The sequence below is a fragment of the Zootermopsis nevadensis genome, unplaced genomic scaffold, assembly GCF_977971745.1.
Source record: "Zootermopsis nevadensis isolate Lab colony 2312 unplaced genomic scaffold, Znev_1.0 Znev_ptg000020l, whole genome shotgun sequence".
Taxonomy (NCBI): Eukaryota; Metazoa; Arthropoda; class Insecta; order Blattodea; family Termopsidae; genus Zootermopsis; species Zootermopsis nevadensis.
In genome coordinates this window covers 16,926,414-16,945,631 of record NW_028259152.1, presented here as the reverse complement: position 1 = coordinate 16,945,631, position 19,218 = coordinate 16,926,414, and the positions used below count along the sequence as shown (strand labels likewise).

General features: G+C 35.9%; 2 protein-coding genes and 1 long non-coding RNA gene across 4 annotated transcripts in view; 2 read left to right on the top strand and 1 right to left on the bottom strand.

Moving 5' to 3' along the window:
* Positions 1-907: 907 nt before the first annotated feature.
* LOC110826781 (cytochrome P450 4C1) lies at positions 908-19,215 on the bottom strand. Of its 2 annotated transcripts, none has more exons than XM_022057757.2 (13): positions 19,150-19,215; positions 18,218-18,357; positions 15,021-15,241; positions 13,572-13,678; positions 13,034-13,124; positions 12,225-12,410; positions 11,074-11,143; positions 9,806-10,011; positions 9,027-9,136; positions 7,296-7,364; positions 4,947-5,115; positions 3,512-3,691; positions 908-3,337 (listed from the first exon to the last, which is right to left on the bottom strand). In XM_022057757.2, exons 3-13 carry the CDS (start codon positions 15,181-15,183, stop codon positions 3,177-3,179), a joined length of 1,512 nt encoding a protein of 503 aa, XP_021913449.1. In that variant the 5' UTR covers positions 15,184-15,241; positions 18,218-18,357; positions 19,150-19,215; the 3' UTR covers positions 908-3,176. The 2 variants fall into 2 exon arrangements, with proteins under 2 accessions (XP_021913449.1, XP_021913448.1); XM_022057756.2 differs by lacking the exon at positions 19,150-19,215 and adding an exon at positions 18,796-18,844.
* LOC110826784 (oxysterol-binding protein-related protein 2) overlaps positions 13,029-19,218 on the top strand; it is a 72,821-nt gene continuing 66,631 nt past the window's right edge. The window contains exons 1-2 of the mRNA XM_087352013.1: positions 13,029-13,161; positions 15,266-15,311. Of these exons, the coding sequence (XP_087208139.1) occupies positions 13,082-13,161; positions 15,266-15,311 (126 nt within the window). The 5' untranslated portion in view covers positions 13,029-13,081. The remainder of the gene's footprint in view (positions 13,162-15,265; positions 15,312-19,218) is intronic.
* LOC147873321 (uncharacterized) lies at positions 15,318-18,235 on the top strand. Its single transcript, XR_015535978.1, has 2 exons — positions 15,318-15,843; positions 18,116-18,235. It is a non-coding gene; the product is annotated as an uncharacterized LOC147873321 (long non-coding RNA).

Here is a 19,218-nt window from a genome sequence, read left to right as displayed (position 1 = left end):
CCATGTATTTGCCTGTATGTGAAGATAATCTAAAATTAATGTAAATGACAGTGAAAACTCAAATATTTCTTGACCTATTTAATTAAATAACAGACAGTGGCTGGAGGTTCTGTTTATGCTTCAATATGCATATTTATACATATTTTAAAATGTTTCTTAAAAATAATTATCTTACATTCTCTGTGACTGCATGCCTAAATGCATTATTTGTAACATTGGATATTTATTCTAGACTGATTAGCAAAATGTTATGAGCAGTATTTATACAATTTCTGAAGATGAATGATTGTCTTAGTCTCTTTTTCCTAAGGTCTGTGTCAAGAGGGAAGGTCTTTGTTTTACATTCTGATTTATCATTCATTTGGTCTGTACATCTTTCTTGCCCCCAAATGAAGGAGCAGAATTTAATGACATAGTCCATTTATTTGATACTATCACTAAAGATGTACATTTTGTTCTTGAACAGGGCAAATGCGACAACAACAACAAACCCATCAATACCAAATTACACTAAATGAATGTATTTATTCAATGAATTGTTGAGCAGATACAATGTTGTTATTATACTGAATACTAAAGAAGAATATTGAATTAATTTTTACAATTGTCACATAAAAATAATCAGGGTTATTGAGGAGGGACTTTGTGGTGTCTTTAGGTAGCTCTTATATCATCTGTCCGCATGTATGTGCTGTTATAGTTCGGGTTTAAAACTTTCCTCTGGGAATATCTTCTGAAGTTTACATTTTAGACAGGGATCCATGTCTGATTGATTCTTATGTATTGAAGTTGTAAACTGTGATTTTACAATTAGAAAATATCGCTGTTAACATCAGAGTTCCAGAAAGCAAGTTATTTTTCATGAATGGTATTTCAGGTGATTGTAAAAAAAAGTGAAAGTGCTGAGTTGTACTTTTATATCAAGGAAAATTGTCTCCCATTGTTTATTTTAACTTTATTCTTAATACAGTTCTCCTAAGCAAAAACTGTTAATTAACATGTGGGAAAAATTACAACAGATACAGTGCATTTTGGAAGTCATAATTTCAATCAAACATGTCCAGAAACTTTGGTTTTACATTGTAACATTGAATTTTGAATTCATAAACTCCTTGTATTATAACCTTTACAGTCCATGCTATGCAGCTTACACATGATCCAGCCGACCACTTATCGCACTATCATACCACTAAACTGTTGAGCCCAGAGTTTAAGTTTGACCAGCAACCCTGTAATACAGGGATTTGAATCCCTTATTCCCACATGGGAAAGGGTAAATGTATTCCTTTAATTCTGTGGGCACTGATGGTGCAATTGATTGCAGTGAGTTGGCTCTTTCGCTGTTTGAACGTTGTGGCCGTATGGTAAGGTACCGGAATTCTTTAAACATTTATTCTTCTGTTCGTATTAAATGAAACGTCCTTTGGACACAAACTTACCCTGACACTGGTATGTTTGGTCTGTTAAGTGTCTTAGTAAACTAGCTTTTGTAGTTAAAACTCTGTATTGATTTACCTTTTTTTCAGTATTAAATCCGTTCTGACTAATCATACATTTTATATTTGGTTGTACATTTTTGTGTAATTTTATTTTTTCATTTTCATGTACATAGAGAAAATTACCATTGTTTCTTCACATTTATTTTTAGTATTAGCCATATCAATATTAATGCCTTAATTCCCTCATCTTACTGTGAAACGGGAAAATTAACAATTGTTACTAAGTCCTTGAACTGTGCAATAACCTAACTATACAACAGCTGAAATATTCATCAACAATTAGTACTGATGAAAATTTGCTCAAAGTGTCAATGTAAACATGTTAATGACTGATACAATGTTGCTATGAGTAATGACAGTAATGGACATTATTATGATGTGAATTAAACTGATTGACATATCAATTACTTAAAAGTGTGTACATCTTATTTCATTATGAATTAATTACTAAGATTACACCATGATAATTTAATATCCTTTTGCTTTGAACATATTTGTAAGTGGATGAAGAATTAAATTATTGAATCCATTCTTTTAGAACTTACTTTGTATCATACAAACCTTCAACTAAGATTCTTCCTTAAGATTCATATAAAGCAAAATAATGTTGTGGAAACAGTCACTTTTATACTCTCTGCCTCTAGAACCTGACAAATCACCAAGAACAAGCTTAACTTCTCACTTAAAATCGTAAAACTTCGCGTACCGTGTAGTATCGGATCACCGTATAAAATCACACAAACTTTTAACACTTTAAAACACAACGCCAGACACGTTTCAACCCCATGAGGTCATCATCAGTGGCATATTAAAACCAGTCCATTAACATATTGAATTGGATATAGTGCTACAACACAAGAACGCCTCCGTCTCGAATAGAACGACGACGCACATATGGGCGACTCAATGGGACAATATACCAGTTCGTGTGCAACACAAACCATGAAGATTCCTGAACCAAAAGTTTGGTATTACAAACAGGACATCGTCTTCATACGCAGTGCATTGTGACCTCATGAGGTTGAAACGCATCTGTGTTTTAGTGTTAAAAGTTTGTATACGTGATTTTATATACCTTCCCACTGCCGTGAAGATTAAAGTGTGTAACGTAGTCAGTTTGTTCCAGTTGAGGTACGTACAAGTGAGTCTGTTATGAATACGTCCTGTAGGTGGCACGATGAGTGGAATTCTTGGGTGCACAGTAGGCTGTGCTGCTACAAGATCACCAATTCTGATTCAATAAATTGACCAGTGCATCTCTGACTCACAACAAGGAGGAGGAGCACCCAGATTTTTGAAACCAAGGCAGAAACATTCAGGCCATGAGGTTCTGTGAATGTTTCTTGCTGCTCCAGTCCAGCATACGTTGGTGTAACTACTCGGGCAGTGTAAGGTAAGACGGGATTCAATTCCTGTATTTCGTATTTTAACAGTTCTGCTCTTAGCCTGGAGTTACAGTTTACAGTACAGTCGGCGTCGACATTTGTTTCTGAATTTAGGTCTTATTTCCTGTTAATAGTTAAATAATAATACTTTTCTTATTCTTTTGTGGAAAAAAGATGATTATCTTTTTAACACTTTTCCAAATTGTTTATTCTGGCATGGCAGAATGAAAGGAAAGTTATGTAGCGTGAAGTTAAGAGTGAATTCTGTTTCACATTTGTTTCTAGCAGGAATTTATGCCTTCCCCCTTGCTTCCAATGCAATATTTATTCCTGTTGTAGACTTCAGTACAATCTCATTTGTAATGTCCAGTGGCGTAGTGCCCGGCAGTAACTTGTAGTTCCGCAACAGCTGACACAATGTTACTTTTATCTCGAGCATTGCATATTTCTGACCTGCAACATGTAAGTGAATAAATACAATATTTGTTCCTAATGTAAATATTTTATGCTGTGTATAAATTGAAGCTTTCAAACATTTTCTGACTAGAGGTCAGATTTTATGACGGCATGGTAACGTGCTGAAGTCCCATTATGATGCTGTTAGAACAGAGACAATTACAGACTTACCTATACAGTTTCTTGCTCCAGCGGCAAAGGGAACATAACAGTGTGGAGGTCTGTCCAAGATGTTTTCTGGCAGGAATCGATCTGGATCAAATTTCTCTGGATCCGGGAAGTATTTTGGGTCTCGATGCATAACGTAAGGTAGTATGAATACATTGGTGTGAGCTGGAAGAGTGTACTTTCCTGAAATGGAATGGAGTATTCACAAAAACTGATAATAATATTTTCATATAAAAAGAAAAAAAACAAATTTGTAAATAATCTAAATAACTTGTATGGTTTGGTGATTGCAAAATTTATCAACAGACTGTCAGTAAGTTTGTTATGAATGCAAAATTCTTACACACATTTAATCTAAAGAAGCTGAATTTTATTCAAACCAGTTAATGCTCCATGAACCATGGTTTGATAAATATTGCTCAACATTATGATCAAAGGAAGAATTCTAAACGACAGTGGTTGCAGAATCCGGAGCATGAATGAAGATACTAATTTTGTTAATCAACATATAAACATGTTTTAATAGTAAATTGTTAGAATGCGTCTCATTTCAACTCTTGATTGTTTAGTAAATTGCATCATATCAAATGTTTTCAGAATATTGTAATGTTTGTAATTACTTGTTTTTCTAATACTATTACAGTGAACTCCTGATTCTCCAGCTTCTTAAAGTCTGTGATCTTATTTATAATTTAGACAATGGACAGCGCCGAAGAATATAGTTTTACGCATTGTAATGCACTGTTGTCAGTAACCGTTAGACTTCTTCTAGTCAAGAAATTCCCAGCCTTTTGTGGAACCTAACCCATGTTTGAAAGCGCCTACTACTGGTCCCTATCTGGAAACAGATAACTATTCCAAATTCTCCCACCTTATTTCAGTAAGGTCTGTATTTTATCATCATTGCATCGACAGGTCTTTCAAATGGAGCTGTTTTTGAGCTAGCAATTCTATAGCTCATCGCAGCGAGTGCTTTCGGTAATTGTGATTTTTATACATTAGTGAAAGAAGGCTTACCTTTTATGCTTTTAACAGGTTAAAATACATTTTCTTGAACATGATACCACCAGTAATGTCAAGAACATTCTTTTTGTTAATTTAATATTTATTTGATAATTATTACCAATATGAGCAGCAGACTAATGAGTAATTCCTGAAATGTTACTGAACTCAGCTGTTAACACAAACTTACCCACAAGCTGTCACTAAATTATTATCTTATAATACCTGTATCTAATATACACCTAATTTGCCACTTTATTTCTATTTCACCTGTGTCTGCTAAATGTGATGCAAACTTGGTCACATGATCTATCATTTATTCAGTGTACGTGCGTGGATACACACATGTGTGTCTCCACGGTTACTACTGATCTTGGACCAGGAAGCAGGTCGTAGGAGTACAGTCTTGGGTTTTATATGTCCAGATTCTACAAACCAATAGACAGGTCTGTTGTAAGTTGTCGACCATACAACGGCACACTCGGATAGAGTCTAAGAGATTCCTTGATAACTTGCTCTAGATATTTCATTGCCTGAAGGTCCTGGATATTTGGTGATCGATTTGAATCGCCAAATATCTCTTTCAGCTCCGACATCACTTTCTCCTGAAACAAAACAAATTAAATTAATCACAGGGTTTGCGATGATGGTTTATTACAATAACAGACTTGTCAGAAATTAATCATCATCCTAGTCTTTATTAAAATAATGGGATGGACAATGTCCAACATGTTTGTTGTCACTTGGACATGAGTTTTCTTTTTAAATGATGATGATGATGATAAATTAATATTTCTGTATTTTTACCACTGTGAAAATCACAAATACCGTCAAATTAATTTTATCGTATTTTGAAGGTCTTTCATGTTGCTAATGGAAGATTGGAACAGGCGTGATATTCAGCTTCAGTCATGACAGCTGTCCACTTCTGTCCTGTTAAATTTTTTTTTAATAATTATTCTTTACGACATCAACTCTCTGAATACAGACTTACAAGACGCATACTGTTAATTCCTTTTTCACTGAAAATTAAAATAATATGTTTTTTCTTCAAGGTTATGCACTAAATATTATGGCAATGGGGCATTATCTCGTGTTTCTGTGGTTTTGAAAGACTCCTGTAAAACTGTGAAGGGAGTGGTGATCACAGCTGTAATGTCAGTATATTGATAACCAGACCTATCTCAAGAGATCTGCAAGAACTACATGTCATAATAACAATGAGAATATTAACCATTACATCTCAAGCAGGGTAATGCTTTCCTATCTGTGAGATTTAATTGATGTATGATAAAGGTGAATACATTTAAGTCAGGATTTCTCTCATCCTTTTACATGCTGAGGGCCAGTTTCACACTTACTTATTAACTTGTGGGCCACAAGGTTATAAATTAGGGCAGTTTATTGAAACTTCAAGGCAGTTTATTAAGTCTTACTACCTTGCAATTATGAATGGACTTGATTACTTATTATTATTATTGAGTGTTCTGTCTTACGACAGGTCCATTGCTCTGCCCAAAAAGATCTCTCCAGTTGTCCCTATTCTCGGCTTCTCGCTTTAATTCCTGGAACGTCATCTTCTTTCCTTGTTTAAGGTCGTCGGTTAGCTGTATCAATCTTCTTCCTAGTCCTCTCTTTCCTTCAACCTGGCCTTCGGTGATATCACTCAGTAACCCATTCCTTCTCATAATATGTCCCAGCCAGTTAGCTTTCCTTCGTGTAATCGCCTGCAGAATGTTTCTTTGCTCGTTGACTCTCCTCAATACTTCTACGTTGGTCACTCGATCCGTCCACCTGATCTTCTCTATTCTTCTCCAACACCACATTTCGAAACTCTCCAGGTATTTCTGTTCCTACTTGATTACTACTAAATTTTATTTAACGAAATAGATATTCAACGTGGTGTCTGCTTCAGTAATGTTTCAACGTGAGCTTTATATACTCTAATGGTTCGTTTACATCTCTCCAAATGTTTTCAGTAAGATACATTGTAGTTTCTAGGTTTGACATTCTGCATTAAGCTGTACAGTTTCTCGCATTGATCGTTACTGTCAAATATCGGCAATATTAACAAAATGCATTTTCTGATACGACAAATATTTTGCTTTGTACAGATTAACACAGGCAGGCTCAAACACATTGTAGGGCCACATTGGGCCCGTGGTTTGAGGACCCCTGGTTTAATTGGGATTGACTAAAATATAATTTTGCATCTGCAAAGGGTTTCTAAGATTAATAGGTTATCTATTTTACATTCAGTGCTTGGTTTATTTTCGGGACACTGCGGTATATGTGCGTGTCTGTGTGTGCCGACAACAAAAGCAACAGATCGACAATGGTATTTACATATTATGAAATCCGATTGGTTTTAATTCACTATGCATTCTGCACATAACATGGCTCACTTATCACTGGTATTTTTGTGATTTTTTTTTACTTTTTGGTAATATAAGTAAGTTGTTGTGCAAATATTGTAACAGAAGAGGGTCCTTACCTAAAACACAGCAAGGAATGGATTAATTCCACTATTTCTTACACTTCAGAGGGCGCACCTTTAATTAATCGCTGAAATAGAACTAACGGAATGTGACTCGCTAAATATTTTTATTGACATGATTCCTGATGTGAATTTTGGACCATACATATGCTGTCACACATCCTTATCTGTTTAAAGAATTGTCATAATGTTTTAAGTTTATTGTACTGCCCAAATCGTATCATGCTATTGGTAACGACATCTTTTTCTAATCCGTATCTCCCATTTGGATGCAAAAGTTCAACTTACTTGTATATTTTGGTACGCTGCTAGTGACCAACATGTGAAACCCATTGATGCTGCTACTGTATCATGGCCCTGTAAAATATGAGAACTGCAATTGAGAAGTTTGATAGAGTGCGTTGATATTATAAAGTCGGTTCTGTAAATGCTGTATTTAATCTGTTTCCTTCCTTTGTTTAGATCAGGCATGTCAAACTCATGGCTAGCCACGTGTCTGATGTTTTTATGTGGTCCAACTCAGTTCTTAAATTATGCGCAATGCGTTGCCATAAGTGCTCCAATTTTAATAAGTTTCAAATGCATATCAAATAGCTGCTTCTATTCCACTGTTTTAAATTCCAGTTAAATGAAGTGGAAATGTGTTTCAGTGAAATTCACATTTGCATTTACTTGTGGGAAAGTAGAGGAATAAAAAATATATCTTAAGGCTAAGTAAAATTAGGCAGTTATGGTTTTCCTTACCCATGGACCCTGGAAGTCGTCTTTTTTTAAAGTTGTCGTTAGTTGACTGAGTGTGACGTGCCTGGTTTAGATTAAATTGTGTTTAGGATATACTTTAATTTTATAGTTATATTTAATTAAATATATAATCATACACATGTGTGAATCCTGGTAAGAAGAAGTCATGTTTATGTAATATTCATGGAGCAAAAGCTAATACATTTTTATGCAAGCAAAATTACTCGAAGCATTAATTTATTAATCAGGAGTTTTACATCTGATAAGAAACTAGTCAGCAAGAAAAAGCCTTACTGTAACACATTCTAATGAAGGATGTATATTCGGTAAACACGCTCAACACAAAATGAACCAGAAGTTCTGTTGATTAATTGCTTCCTAACAGTGAGGTGTCACAAAATTTTAATTAACCTAAACTGAAACACGAATTAGCCACAGTTACAGGTTTATTATGCTTTTAAGAATCAGTCCAATAACAGTTTAACACACGAGCCTCGGAATGTGAAACTTGTTTTCCGACGTAGACATCGCCTCTTGAGTTGTCTCTTTCTGTAATATTTTGGTACCAAATTGTTTTTGAAAGTATTTTCTCCATCTGTTTTACAGATTCTCTTTTTTATGCGCTCTGCTAGTACTCCATAAAGACTACAAACAATAAGTTCATCAGTATGTAATTTTCTCCAGTTCCTAATTATTTCATTTGTCTTTGATCTAAACATTCTCTTTTGCAACTTGTTTTCAAATACCTTCAGTTTTTAATGAATTGAATGAATGTGAGTAACAATAAATTTAGTTGTTACTTTTATGTGTTAAGAATGTCGTCCGTTTTTCTTATAATTTGTCCAGTTAAAGTTTTATTGGCCTCTGCTACCCACGTGAGGGTGATGGATTCGCTTATGAGGTGGGAGCTCTCATTTTCCATTCATTGATGATGATAGGATTATGATGAATGTGAATGTGATGGCTGACAGAGGGGATCTGGGATCTGTAGTATAACGTGGACTCACATTCACAAAGTTTTGACTTTTTTTAGGTGAGTTTTGAGAAAGACGTGCAGAAATGTTTGCACTTAATTCTGTCAGTATTAAAACTGAGGCATTTGCCCTAAGTTTGATGGTTTATTAATGTACAAATAACAATAATTGCACAATTCAAAGAATTATCCCTTGAATTGTGCAGTTTTAAGGAGAATCTTATGATGATTTTTGTCATCAAATCATATTAGCATAACATTATGGCATTTACTTGAAACAGATTTAATTTTTGATTGTTACTTACTTCAAACATGAATGTGTTAACTTCTTCTTGGATATCCTGATCTGTGAGAAGAGTACCATTTTCTGACGACTGGATCAAAAGGTCAAGGAATGCAGTGTGTTTATGTCTACCTGAAACAGTGGCATTAATTCATAACTTCACATACATACTACTTCATTACATTCAGTGGATCCTTAAGATAGTCAGATGACAGGATTTAGAATAGCAATACAATACGTATTATACAAGTACAATTCATACTTGAAACGTTGCACGCCGTTCAGTGTTGAATATCTAAAATATAAAATTATGTGTACGACCAAAACTGTTTACGCTTTAAAAACACTTTGTGCCAAATGTGTTTCCACCCCATGAAGTCATCATCAGTGGCGAAACATATTACTTCAGTCCATTAATCTGTCTATTAAAATCATACAATTCATAAATCAATGCATTGTTTGCATAAAAAACAGCCATATTTTACAAGATAGCTACCCTGGTCCTCCAGGTTGGGGGTTGGTCGCAAGGCTAACAACCTTGCACCGTAAAAAGGAAGATGTTTCGAGACCTCGATCAAAGCCTCGGACAGACAGACCTAACAGGACCGAATAGAAGAGGAGAATTGAGGAGGCCATGGACCGAATACGGACCGGAGAGCCATAGAAGAAGAAGAAGAAGATAGGATAAAGAATGGGACTTTGTGAATTGAAATGAAAAACCAGCTGCAAATTATTACGCTAGTGCATAGAGCTGCTCAAGATATTTAACATAATTGCAATGAAACGAGCGTGTCGGTTTACCTATTCCTTCATTATCCTCAAATGTATCATTTCTAGACCCAGCTGTCTCAAGAAATCTCTTTTTTCTAGATGCAATGACTCTCTTGGTTTTGCCATGTAGTATGTCTAGACATTTTTTTTGTAGTTTCCCAGCAGATGTCATTTCAAACAAGAAGTCTGCATGAAGCCAAGGCCTGAAGCTCCGAAACATAATGGAGTCGCACATGCTAGAAAAGGAATTCATCATATCAGGATTTATTAGTCATAAATAGCTGAAATGTGTTGAAACTAAATCACTGGAAAGAATATGTTTTCTACAAATTTGTCTTTTTATTTAAATTCCAATTCATCATAAATAGTCATCCTGTAAAACTGCTTATTTATTGTTGTGTAACTTTGGCAAGAGATTTGGTATAATTAAGTAAACTGAAAGAGAACCTGATACTATGGTTACTATTATTATAGTTTCACCATTTCACAGGGTGATTGTATCTGTGAACCAGAGGGTGCAATATATGGCATCACTGTACAGTAAATGTGCCTTTCACAGAATAGTAGTTTCCTGGAGTTGCTTTATAGAGCGAGCACAAAGGATGTACTCGCTCACTTTCTCTGTGGCACAGGAAGTTCTTTGTGCAGTCGGCTTGTGTCAAAGAATAGCTCACTTTCCTTATGGAACTCAAAGTTCATCACCGTTTTCACAAAAGCCCACCACCCCACACTATCCTGAGCTAGTTGCATCCAGTTCGCTGCATCGATTCCTATCTCCTTAAGGTATATCGTAACGTTATCCTACGCCTAGTCTTCCTAGCTGTCTCCTCCCTTCACGCCTCCCAACCAATACGTTGTAAACATCCGCCATTCTCACTTTAATCTGTTTTAATTAGATGTCTTTCTCAGTCACTGCCACATAACCAGGGATTTTACAATCAGCTTCAGAAAACTGTACAAAACAATGTACATATTCTGATAGCCTTCAATAGAGTGGATAACTCTGCAACTTATATTTGGTGTTGTTACCTTACCAGAAATAAGCTTTTGTGTCTTTCATTGCATGGAAAATCTTTTCTCATGACTTACATACTTTCTAATTGTCTTTACCAGACTTCCGCACTTTGTCGTTTTCAGGGGGTGGATTGCTCTACAAGGCACTTTTGGCAAAATCTGGAAGGACTGGTATTCCTCAGACTGATAAAAAGTTTGTGTTTTAGGTCTGTATTATTACACTGTATGAGGGCAAATATAACTTTTTATGATATGACATTGTATTTCAAATACATTCCTGTTACCTTTTAATTGCTTTGACATATTCTGAATCACTGTCTTCCTGAGCATTTACACTTTCTCCCATGGCTGTTTCTGAAAATAAAAAAGGAGACTGAAAATTTGTCGTGTGAAGTAGCCAAGTCATGATGTCAAGATCATGGAGAAAATTGTTGTGCAAAATTTTCTGTTTGAAGGACTCTCTTGGCTCTGAAAATTACTGATAGAACCCTACCAATTCAATCAAATTCTAATGAATTGAAACTATCACAAATATTTTAATATGGGTCGCATGGCTTTCTTGATCACTCTGTATATCCATGTCGGAATACAGAAAGCTACAAACTTATCCTTGCTTGCTGTATAAACCTGTAAAATGAAATGTAGAAGATAATCAGCTGGCGATTCATCTTTAATTTGTAAGTGAAAATAAACTGTATGTCAGTACACCTATCAAATGCTTAAACATCTGTTAGGTTATGTAATGGAAAAAAATAAATTATGTGGGAGCAAAATTAGGTTTTAACATTGCAGTTGACAACTCTTTTTACAGTTTTTGTGTTTCTGAACATTAATATGGTAAAGAAATTTAGCTATTGTTCTGGAAATATTTACTAAAATCCCTAGGTTAAGTGGAGCTTGGTTTGGAAACCAATGGTGTAGAGTACAAGCCTCGTATTTACACGAAATGTTGTTTGAATCTTAGTAATACCAACTTTCCCAATAGGGATTGTGTGTAAGTGCTCCCAGAGCAGGAAAATATATTTTGACGATGGGAGGTGGAGGGAACCTGCTCATTAGCAGGCTTTTGTAATAATGGTGTTCGTTGTTTGAGTTCTGTTATCGGAGAGTTAGTCAGAGAGAATTTTTTTTTTAATTTTGCTAATATTTGGTATTACTGTCATATCTCCAAGTGCTTCATAACCTACAACAGACTTACTTTTTCACCTTCATACTCACACCAAACAAAACTGTTCTTTTACATTTTGTGATGTCGTGATCACTCATTTAACTGCAACTTTAAACGATAGTGACAGAGAAGACTTTAAGAAACAGCAAGAATACTTAACTGTACGATGAGTTATATTTATGCGGCAGCAATTTGGCCCTTTCGTGTGCCCAAGAGTCAGGGTCACATCAGTTATACTCGGGTATTTAATGTTGATATTCCGCTCACCACAAATGTTGTCCAGTGCGCACATTGTTATGTAGGGTTGTATATCAAACTCGGATCCATTGACATGAGTTGACAATTGTTTTATCAAAATGTCTGCATTCGAATTAAAAGCATCCACAAATGTCTCCAAGATCTTGAAATGAAATGTAGGTGTGATCAGCTTACGATGACTCTTCCATTTTTGACCTGCGCAACAGAATATATCTGTACCTGACATATAAACAATTATATCTGCAGTTCACACTCTTTTCTTATGTTTCTGTAATAATGCTACTATTGTTGTTGGTATTATTGTTTCGTTATTGCACTAATGAGAATTAACCTAACCTAACTTTATGAAATTTCACTTTAAAAACTCTCTTTCCTGGAACATGGCAATTTGTAAACGACCTTGGAATTACATTTTTTTCCTTTATGCAGTGAATGGTCAAGCTAAGGTCATCAGATTTTTATTTTATTTTAAAACTTTATAATTTTCTGTGAACATCGGTAAATCCTTGTTAGTGGTTTGCTGCAGCAGTGTTCTGTTTAAGAAGAAATTTCAATGACAACTTGTAATTTGAAGTGTTTTAAAACTGCAGATGGGTTTGAGTTTAATTTGTGATTCTGTTACAATATAATGATCGAAGTAGGAGGAACAGTAGAATTAATTTTGTGCTGAGTGGAAAAAAAAGTAATTGAATTAGCACTGGCAGCAAAATACTAAAACAGAAATGAGAATGATTACAAATTATAAATTTTCCTTCTTCCAATTTGCTTTGTGTAAGTGACATTGTATGTTTCTTTGTTGCAGTGTCCCGCCCACCTACCTGAACCGGTCAGCAGTCCTGTTCCAAGCCACAATTTTAAATATTTATATGACCATGCTTTATCCAGCAGTTTTGGGTTTGAAAGAATGGCCTGGAAACAAATTATTGTCACATTATGAAATAATGAGGTAATTTCATTTACATACAGTGTAGAATGACTATAAATTTTCTTTACACTTTTAAAACATTCTAAAAACTAATGTAAGCATTTTAAATAATGACGTGTGTTGTTTTTAGACGATGGACATAGTCCAAGAATTTGGTGATGGTGATTGTAACACGCATTTGTCAGTACCCTTTAAAATTAACTCTGTGAATTGGCTCAGGATATAATTCATTGATGGGCTATGGTAATAATCCTCAGAGTTAGATGAAATGTATAGAATTTGTTGATTGGCAGAGTGAGTCTGGTTCTTAGACTCTTCTGCATAGAGTTAGTAATTTGATGAATACTTAGTAGGAAGATGGGAGAACAGTGGTCATTTATTCATTATCTATGGTTAGGTTAGTGGTGAAGTCCTGTTTCATTTTCTCTCACCTCAACGTATGCTGGATCTGTCAGATGAACACAAAGTTGAGGTCCTAACCAATAGCGGGATATAGCTTCATATTCGTTTGACAATCGAATCACATTATTAAAAATTTCTGTAAAGTAAAAAAAAGTGCAACAGATGTAAGATTTAAGATGTAACTGTCATCTGTGTGCAGAGCTGAATTACCATGGCACTAGATTCTAAACATAAAAAAACAATATTTCATCATGTCTAACTAAATTAAAATAAAATGTAAACAGTCCCACTATACGCCATGTAGGCACTTGTGGGGAGGGGAGGTACTGCCCACTTCTTTTGAAGACTGGTCTTCAGATTTATTGATTGTTATAACGAAACAAAGTTTAGTGGTGAACTTAAAACGTTTAAATTGAGAAGGGAAGTTAGACGGTAATGTATTAGTGATATTCTGGGAATAGTTTTTTTCTGTTTGTATATTCTGATTTTGCGAGTAATTTTCATCGTCAAAAGAACAACTTTGGCATTGTAATTGTTGTTTTTAGTTCACTTGTCTTCAGTCGTATACCGCAAATACTTTTTAGTGCACAGAAAATACATCTTAACCAGAACCCGAACACAGGACACGTTTCTTCTCGGTTGTGATGTTTGTGTCTCATCTCGCCGAAACAAACAATATTTGTCTTGTCGGTATTACTTTATTGTGCTCAGTTTCTGAGCTACTAAAGTCATCCTCACTGGGACTCGAACAGAGGAAAATTCTTCGAAGTTAATCTTCCCTCCAAAACAAATTTTATACTGACGCCATTTTTCCGTCATGTTTGGCTTCCGAGCCAAAGATATTATCATCGCCAGGAACCAAGCCTTTGTTCGTGTAATCTCACCCTTCTGAAGCTAACAACTTTGGTCATGACGCCTTCTATCGTGCATTGTTTCCAACCTAAAGAAAATTAAGTTCCCGGAAAACCACCGTAGAAGATGTATTTTATTACTTAACACACTGATGGTTGCTGTCACCTTCGAAGCAGTGTCCTTGCGCACTAATGCACATAATGAATCAGTGTTTCCAACGTCGAGAACATATCTGGAGCTCCTCTTCTGGACTGCTCTTCGTGATGGTCGTCGCATGTCTTGATTGTGGGCAACATCTTAAAATATTTATTATGTCACAGAAAGTATGGGAATTCTGATTTTACAGTATTTTAATATTATACGAGAAAAAAGTTTTCATTAAAATGAAAATTGTGATTGTATTCTTCTGTATTGTCATACTATGAAGTATTATAGGTGGTTATCAATGTTTTGGAAGAACTTACCACATCCACTTTCAGGGAAAAAGTCTATCCTAAAGATTGATGTGATAAGTGTCCCTAAAAAGGTGGTAACCACTTAACATAACTGTTCAGATTCTAACACATAATTAGTATAACTGGACTATTCAACAAAATATATTTTACAACATTTTTCATGTACTGTACCTTTTGTATTGGTTCCAAATTCTAGAGCATTTCCTATAAGTGGCAGTGGTTTGGGCCCTGGTATTTTGTCTGCTAGCTGCATCATCCGACGGAACTTGATTCTGAAGTAAGTCCATAGCAAGGTAACACAAACTACGATGAGTCCCAGAATGATGATCAACATTGTTTCAAGACACTTCAGACCGAGTAACTTTCAGAGATGTGATGTTGGTAACGCTTATCTGTAATTGAAATTTGTATTTCAGTTCACCAGTTCCTTGGGCAGGACATGTCGTAAATTCTTCACTGCGGGTAAGTAGGAATGAGAAAATGTTAAGCACAAACTGTGTTGACTTCATCTACAGTAGCAATAATGTTTAAGGTGGGCCATTATTTTCGATATTCATTTAATATTCTAGCATTTTTCTTATCTTGTGTAATTGTAACGGGAAACAAGTTTGTTTGTTCGAAATAATAATACAAAATGTCATGTTCTTGTTGGTGGTGGCGTTGAAGGTCGAGGCAAAGGTAATGGGAAATTGCAAGCAGCGTTTGTAATAGTAGCCAGGGCATCCAGAAACTCATAATCGATGTTTCGAAAATATTTAATTAACGTAAGTTGGTAAAAAAATACTGACACGTTCGAATGCGAGTGTAGTTGGTGAAGGTAAAAAACGTTTGAAGAGATGACAGTTGGCAACAATGGAGAATGTCTCCACATTGAACTGGATCATCCATTCACGCATGTTGAATAATGGAAACACAAATAAAAGAAGGCTAAAATTTTACAAGTGAGCAGTTGAAGGTCTTGTAATACGTTTGTAAAGAAAAAGATGAGGCCTTGGTGAGAATTATGTTACTATTACGAGTAGTCTGATGAAACTGTTATCTTTTTATGGCGTTTTTGTGTACGGGATTCATTAGGTAATGCTGACTAAAGAAACAAACATAACCCTATTAAGAAAGTGAATGCGTGTTCATAGCTTATGGACTGTAATGCACCGGAAGGGCACTATAGCCGATATTTCGCAGCCGTCATAAAATAATTGGACTCTATTCGAAAAATCGTTAGATCCAAGTTGGGAACAATTGCGATAAAACTTGCTTCTCGTTTTGTATCACATTATTAATGTTATTAGCATCGTTAAAGTAAATTACTAGAATTGATAGCATGTTTTAAAGTTATATAAGTTACTTATTTCATGTTATTTCATGCAGGCCTTGTTTTATTATAGAGAGTAGCGAGCAGTGTAAATATACGTCATTTCCGAAGTCGGACAATATAATCAAGGTAAAATACAATTTCGTGGCCTTCAGACTGATAGTAATTATGACATTGTAGACTGGCAGGGCTTACGGGAATGCCAATTGGTGCTTAGGTTCGTTTGCTCAGAACAAAGTTAAAAAAACTGTATGTAGAAAATAACTGAAGAACTACTCATTACTTGTATTAATTAAAAAGATTTGTTAGTTTAGAAGAGTGGTTCCAAAGTTTTTTCAGTTAACGGAGCACGATGACTTGAAAAAGTGGTGCTTTGGGCCAGTATTCGAACTGGGAACCAAATCAGCGGCTGATGAAATCGAGGACAAAGTTACAAGTTTCAGGTCGATTTATATACTGCGCCTTCGACATATTGAACTTCTTTGGCAGGCAAGAAAGTGACGTCATTCACACCCAGTCCCGCGTGTCAGTATCAACCTTGAGGAGTTTATTTCCCAACTCTTGCACCATGAAGCAATTAAGCTTACATAAAAAAAACATGAACGTAATGTGATGACACTTTATTTATACCTTTTCAGTTTTCAATATTATTCTCAAGAAGGCGCGGGTACTAATGGACGACATCTGATGGATTTTATTGTTAGGACGTAGCTTTATTAAGATCGTCGTTATCAATGGCAAACATGTCTTTCGATTCACATTACTTTGAATAAATCTGAATACGATGGCTGTCTTCAGGGTTGTTGCACCGTGTAGTCTGGTACAAGTTTACGGACGTTTCAGAGGTCCAAGCTGCCTCGTCAGACAACACCGGGCAACAACCCAGAAGACAGAACGCTGGCCTTGTAATCCTGGGGTCTCGGGTTCGAATTTATAATTTGTGTTGGGCAAGGCCGTGGTCTAGGCAACACGGAGTTTTCCTCCGGGGGCTTCCCCGGTTTCTCCGTGGCATCCCAACAATTACTCCATTCACACACAGAAGAAGGCAATGGCAAACCACTTTTGGATCATCTGCCAAGAACGTATATGAACAGGTCCCAGTCCGAGAAAAGGATGGAAGGATCCTGTTCATATGGACCTGTCGTCAGACAGAACACTAAATAATAATAAGATGAGGTGGTCTAGCGGTTAGAACGCTGGCCTTGTAAGCCTGGGGTCTCGGGTTCGATTCCCGGCGGTGCCCGAATTTATAACTTGTGTTGGGCAAGGCCGTGGTCTAGGCAACACGGAGTTTTCCTCCGTGGCATCCCAACAATTACTCCATTCACACACAGAAGAAGGCAATGGCAAACCACTTCTGGATCATCTGCCAAGAACGTATATGAACAGGTCCCAGTCCGAGAAAAGGATGGAGGGATCAACATACATAAGAGCAGGTGGCCCTTCGACCGAAGTCAAAACGACTGGATAACATTTTTTCTGGGCATTTGCGGATCGACCTGACTAAATTACGAGTAGTAAGAGGGAGGTTTAAACGTGAACTTAAATTTCCGTTGTTTCTTTTAACTTCGTAAATCAATGTCACATTTTCACAATAATTTTCCCATTATAGGATAAGTGTCTACTTGTCTAGAGCAGTGGTTTCAACCTGTGGTACGCGTACCCCCGGGGGTACGCGAAGACATTTTAAGGGGTACGTGAAATTTAAAAAATATATATTATTTTATGATAAACATTGAATAATCAGTAATGTAATTTATTTAATTTATTTTAGATGTAGATTATATACTACGTATAACTTGAATTATACACCAACGACTTTGGGGGTACAAAGTTGAAGAGAAATTATATCTGGGGGTACGCGAACAAAAAAGGTTGAATACCACTGGTCTAGAGAATACTGCATAATTTAGAAGAGATGAGATGATTTGACACACTGTGTTCAAAATTCCAGGTTAAATTTGAAAAAAGGAAAAAAAGAACGCACATATTGAAATGAAGTCACGTGAGGTTGGATTGATTCTTATTACAAACAACAAACTGTGATTATACTTACGTGGTGAAGAAATGGTGATTGTGCTTGTTGTCTGTGGTACAGCTGATGCGATGTAGCTTTCTCGTCGCCGTCTGGACTGCCAATTGCGAATGTATTGTCTGCTTTAGCAGCATTGCAGTCTCAAGGACAACCAGTTCAGCCTAAAATTAAAAGTGTATTAAAGGACAGTAAGATTTAAAAGTTAAACTCACGAAGAATTTAACATTTGCATGACACAACATCAGGGGAAGATTTATTTTTGAAACCATGAAGAAACTTGAGGTATCCTGGAAAAAATTAAGAGGGCGGGGGGGGGGGGGGCTCCAGTTATGACCGGGAATAAAACTGATTTGATGGGGACAATTAGAGAAGAAATGGACAGACGAAATCCCGAAGTTTACACAGAACTTCACTGCGTCATCCACAAACAGTCACTTTGTGGAAGGACTTTGAAGTCGAACATGTTATGAAAGTTGCGGTATCGACTGTGAACTCCAGTCGATATTTCAGCTTGATCATCGCTAGTTTTAATAACTTTTTGTCGGTGATTGATGTTAGGACGTATTAAATTATTTTGGAGACAGCTGGAAAATGCTAACCTGTTTCGTCCTCCTTACTTTGGTTTGCTTTCTAAGAGCCCGTGCTGTTGAAATGATCGATATTGACCTTGCCTCGAGTAGTCGATTACAGTAATATTTTTCGATAATTACCATCGTTAAGTTTATCACTTGTTTTTACAAACAGGTTAAGTTATATTTATTACTCCGATAATATTTCGTTATTGCAAATACTTTCATAAGTCTCTGGATCTCAGAATGTAGTGGATTGCCTTGTAATTTTATCTGAGACAGACGACAATGAAGAGAGAGAGTTTTCGGTAGTTTTAAAATCGGTAAATTCTTTCGAAATTAAATTATATTTAACTTAATTTGAAATCTCCTAAAATAACTTACGTCTAAAGAGCCCTCCTTGTCCTGTGTTGTGGGACACTTCGTCAGGCCCCACATCTGTGCCTGTCCCAC

Coding starts and splice junctions, on each gene's coding strand:
- LOC110826781 (XM_022057757.2), bottom strand. CDS start 15,183: ATGTTGATCATCATTCTGGGACTCATCGTAGTTTGTGTTACCTTGCTA. Junction 11,144..12,224: donor CGCACTGGACAACATTTGTG/GTGAGCGGAATA, acceptor TTTTATTTTCAG/AAACAGCCATGGGAGAAAGT. Junction 7,365..9,026: donor TTAACACATTCATGTTTGAA/GTAAGTAACAAT, acceptor CATATTTTACAG/GGCCATGATACAGTAGCAGC.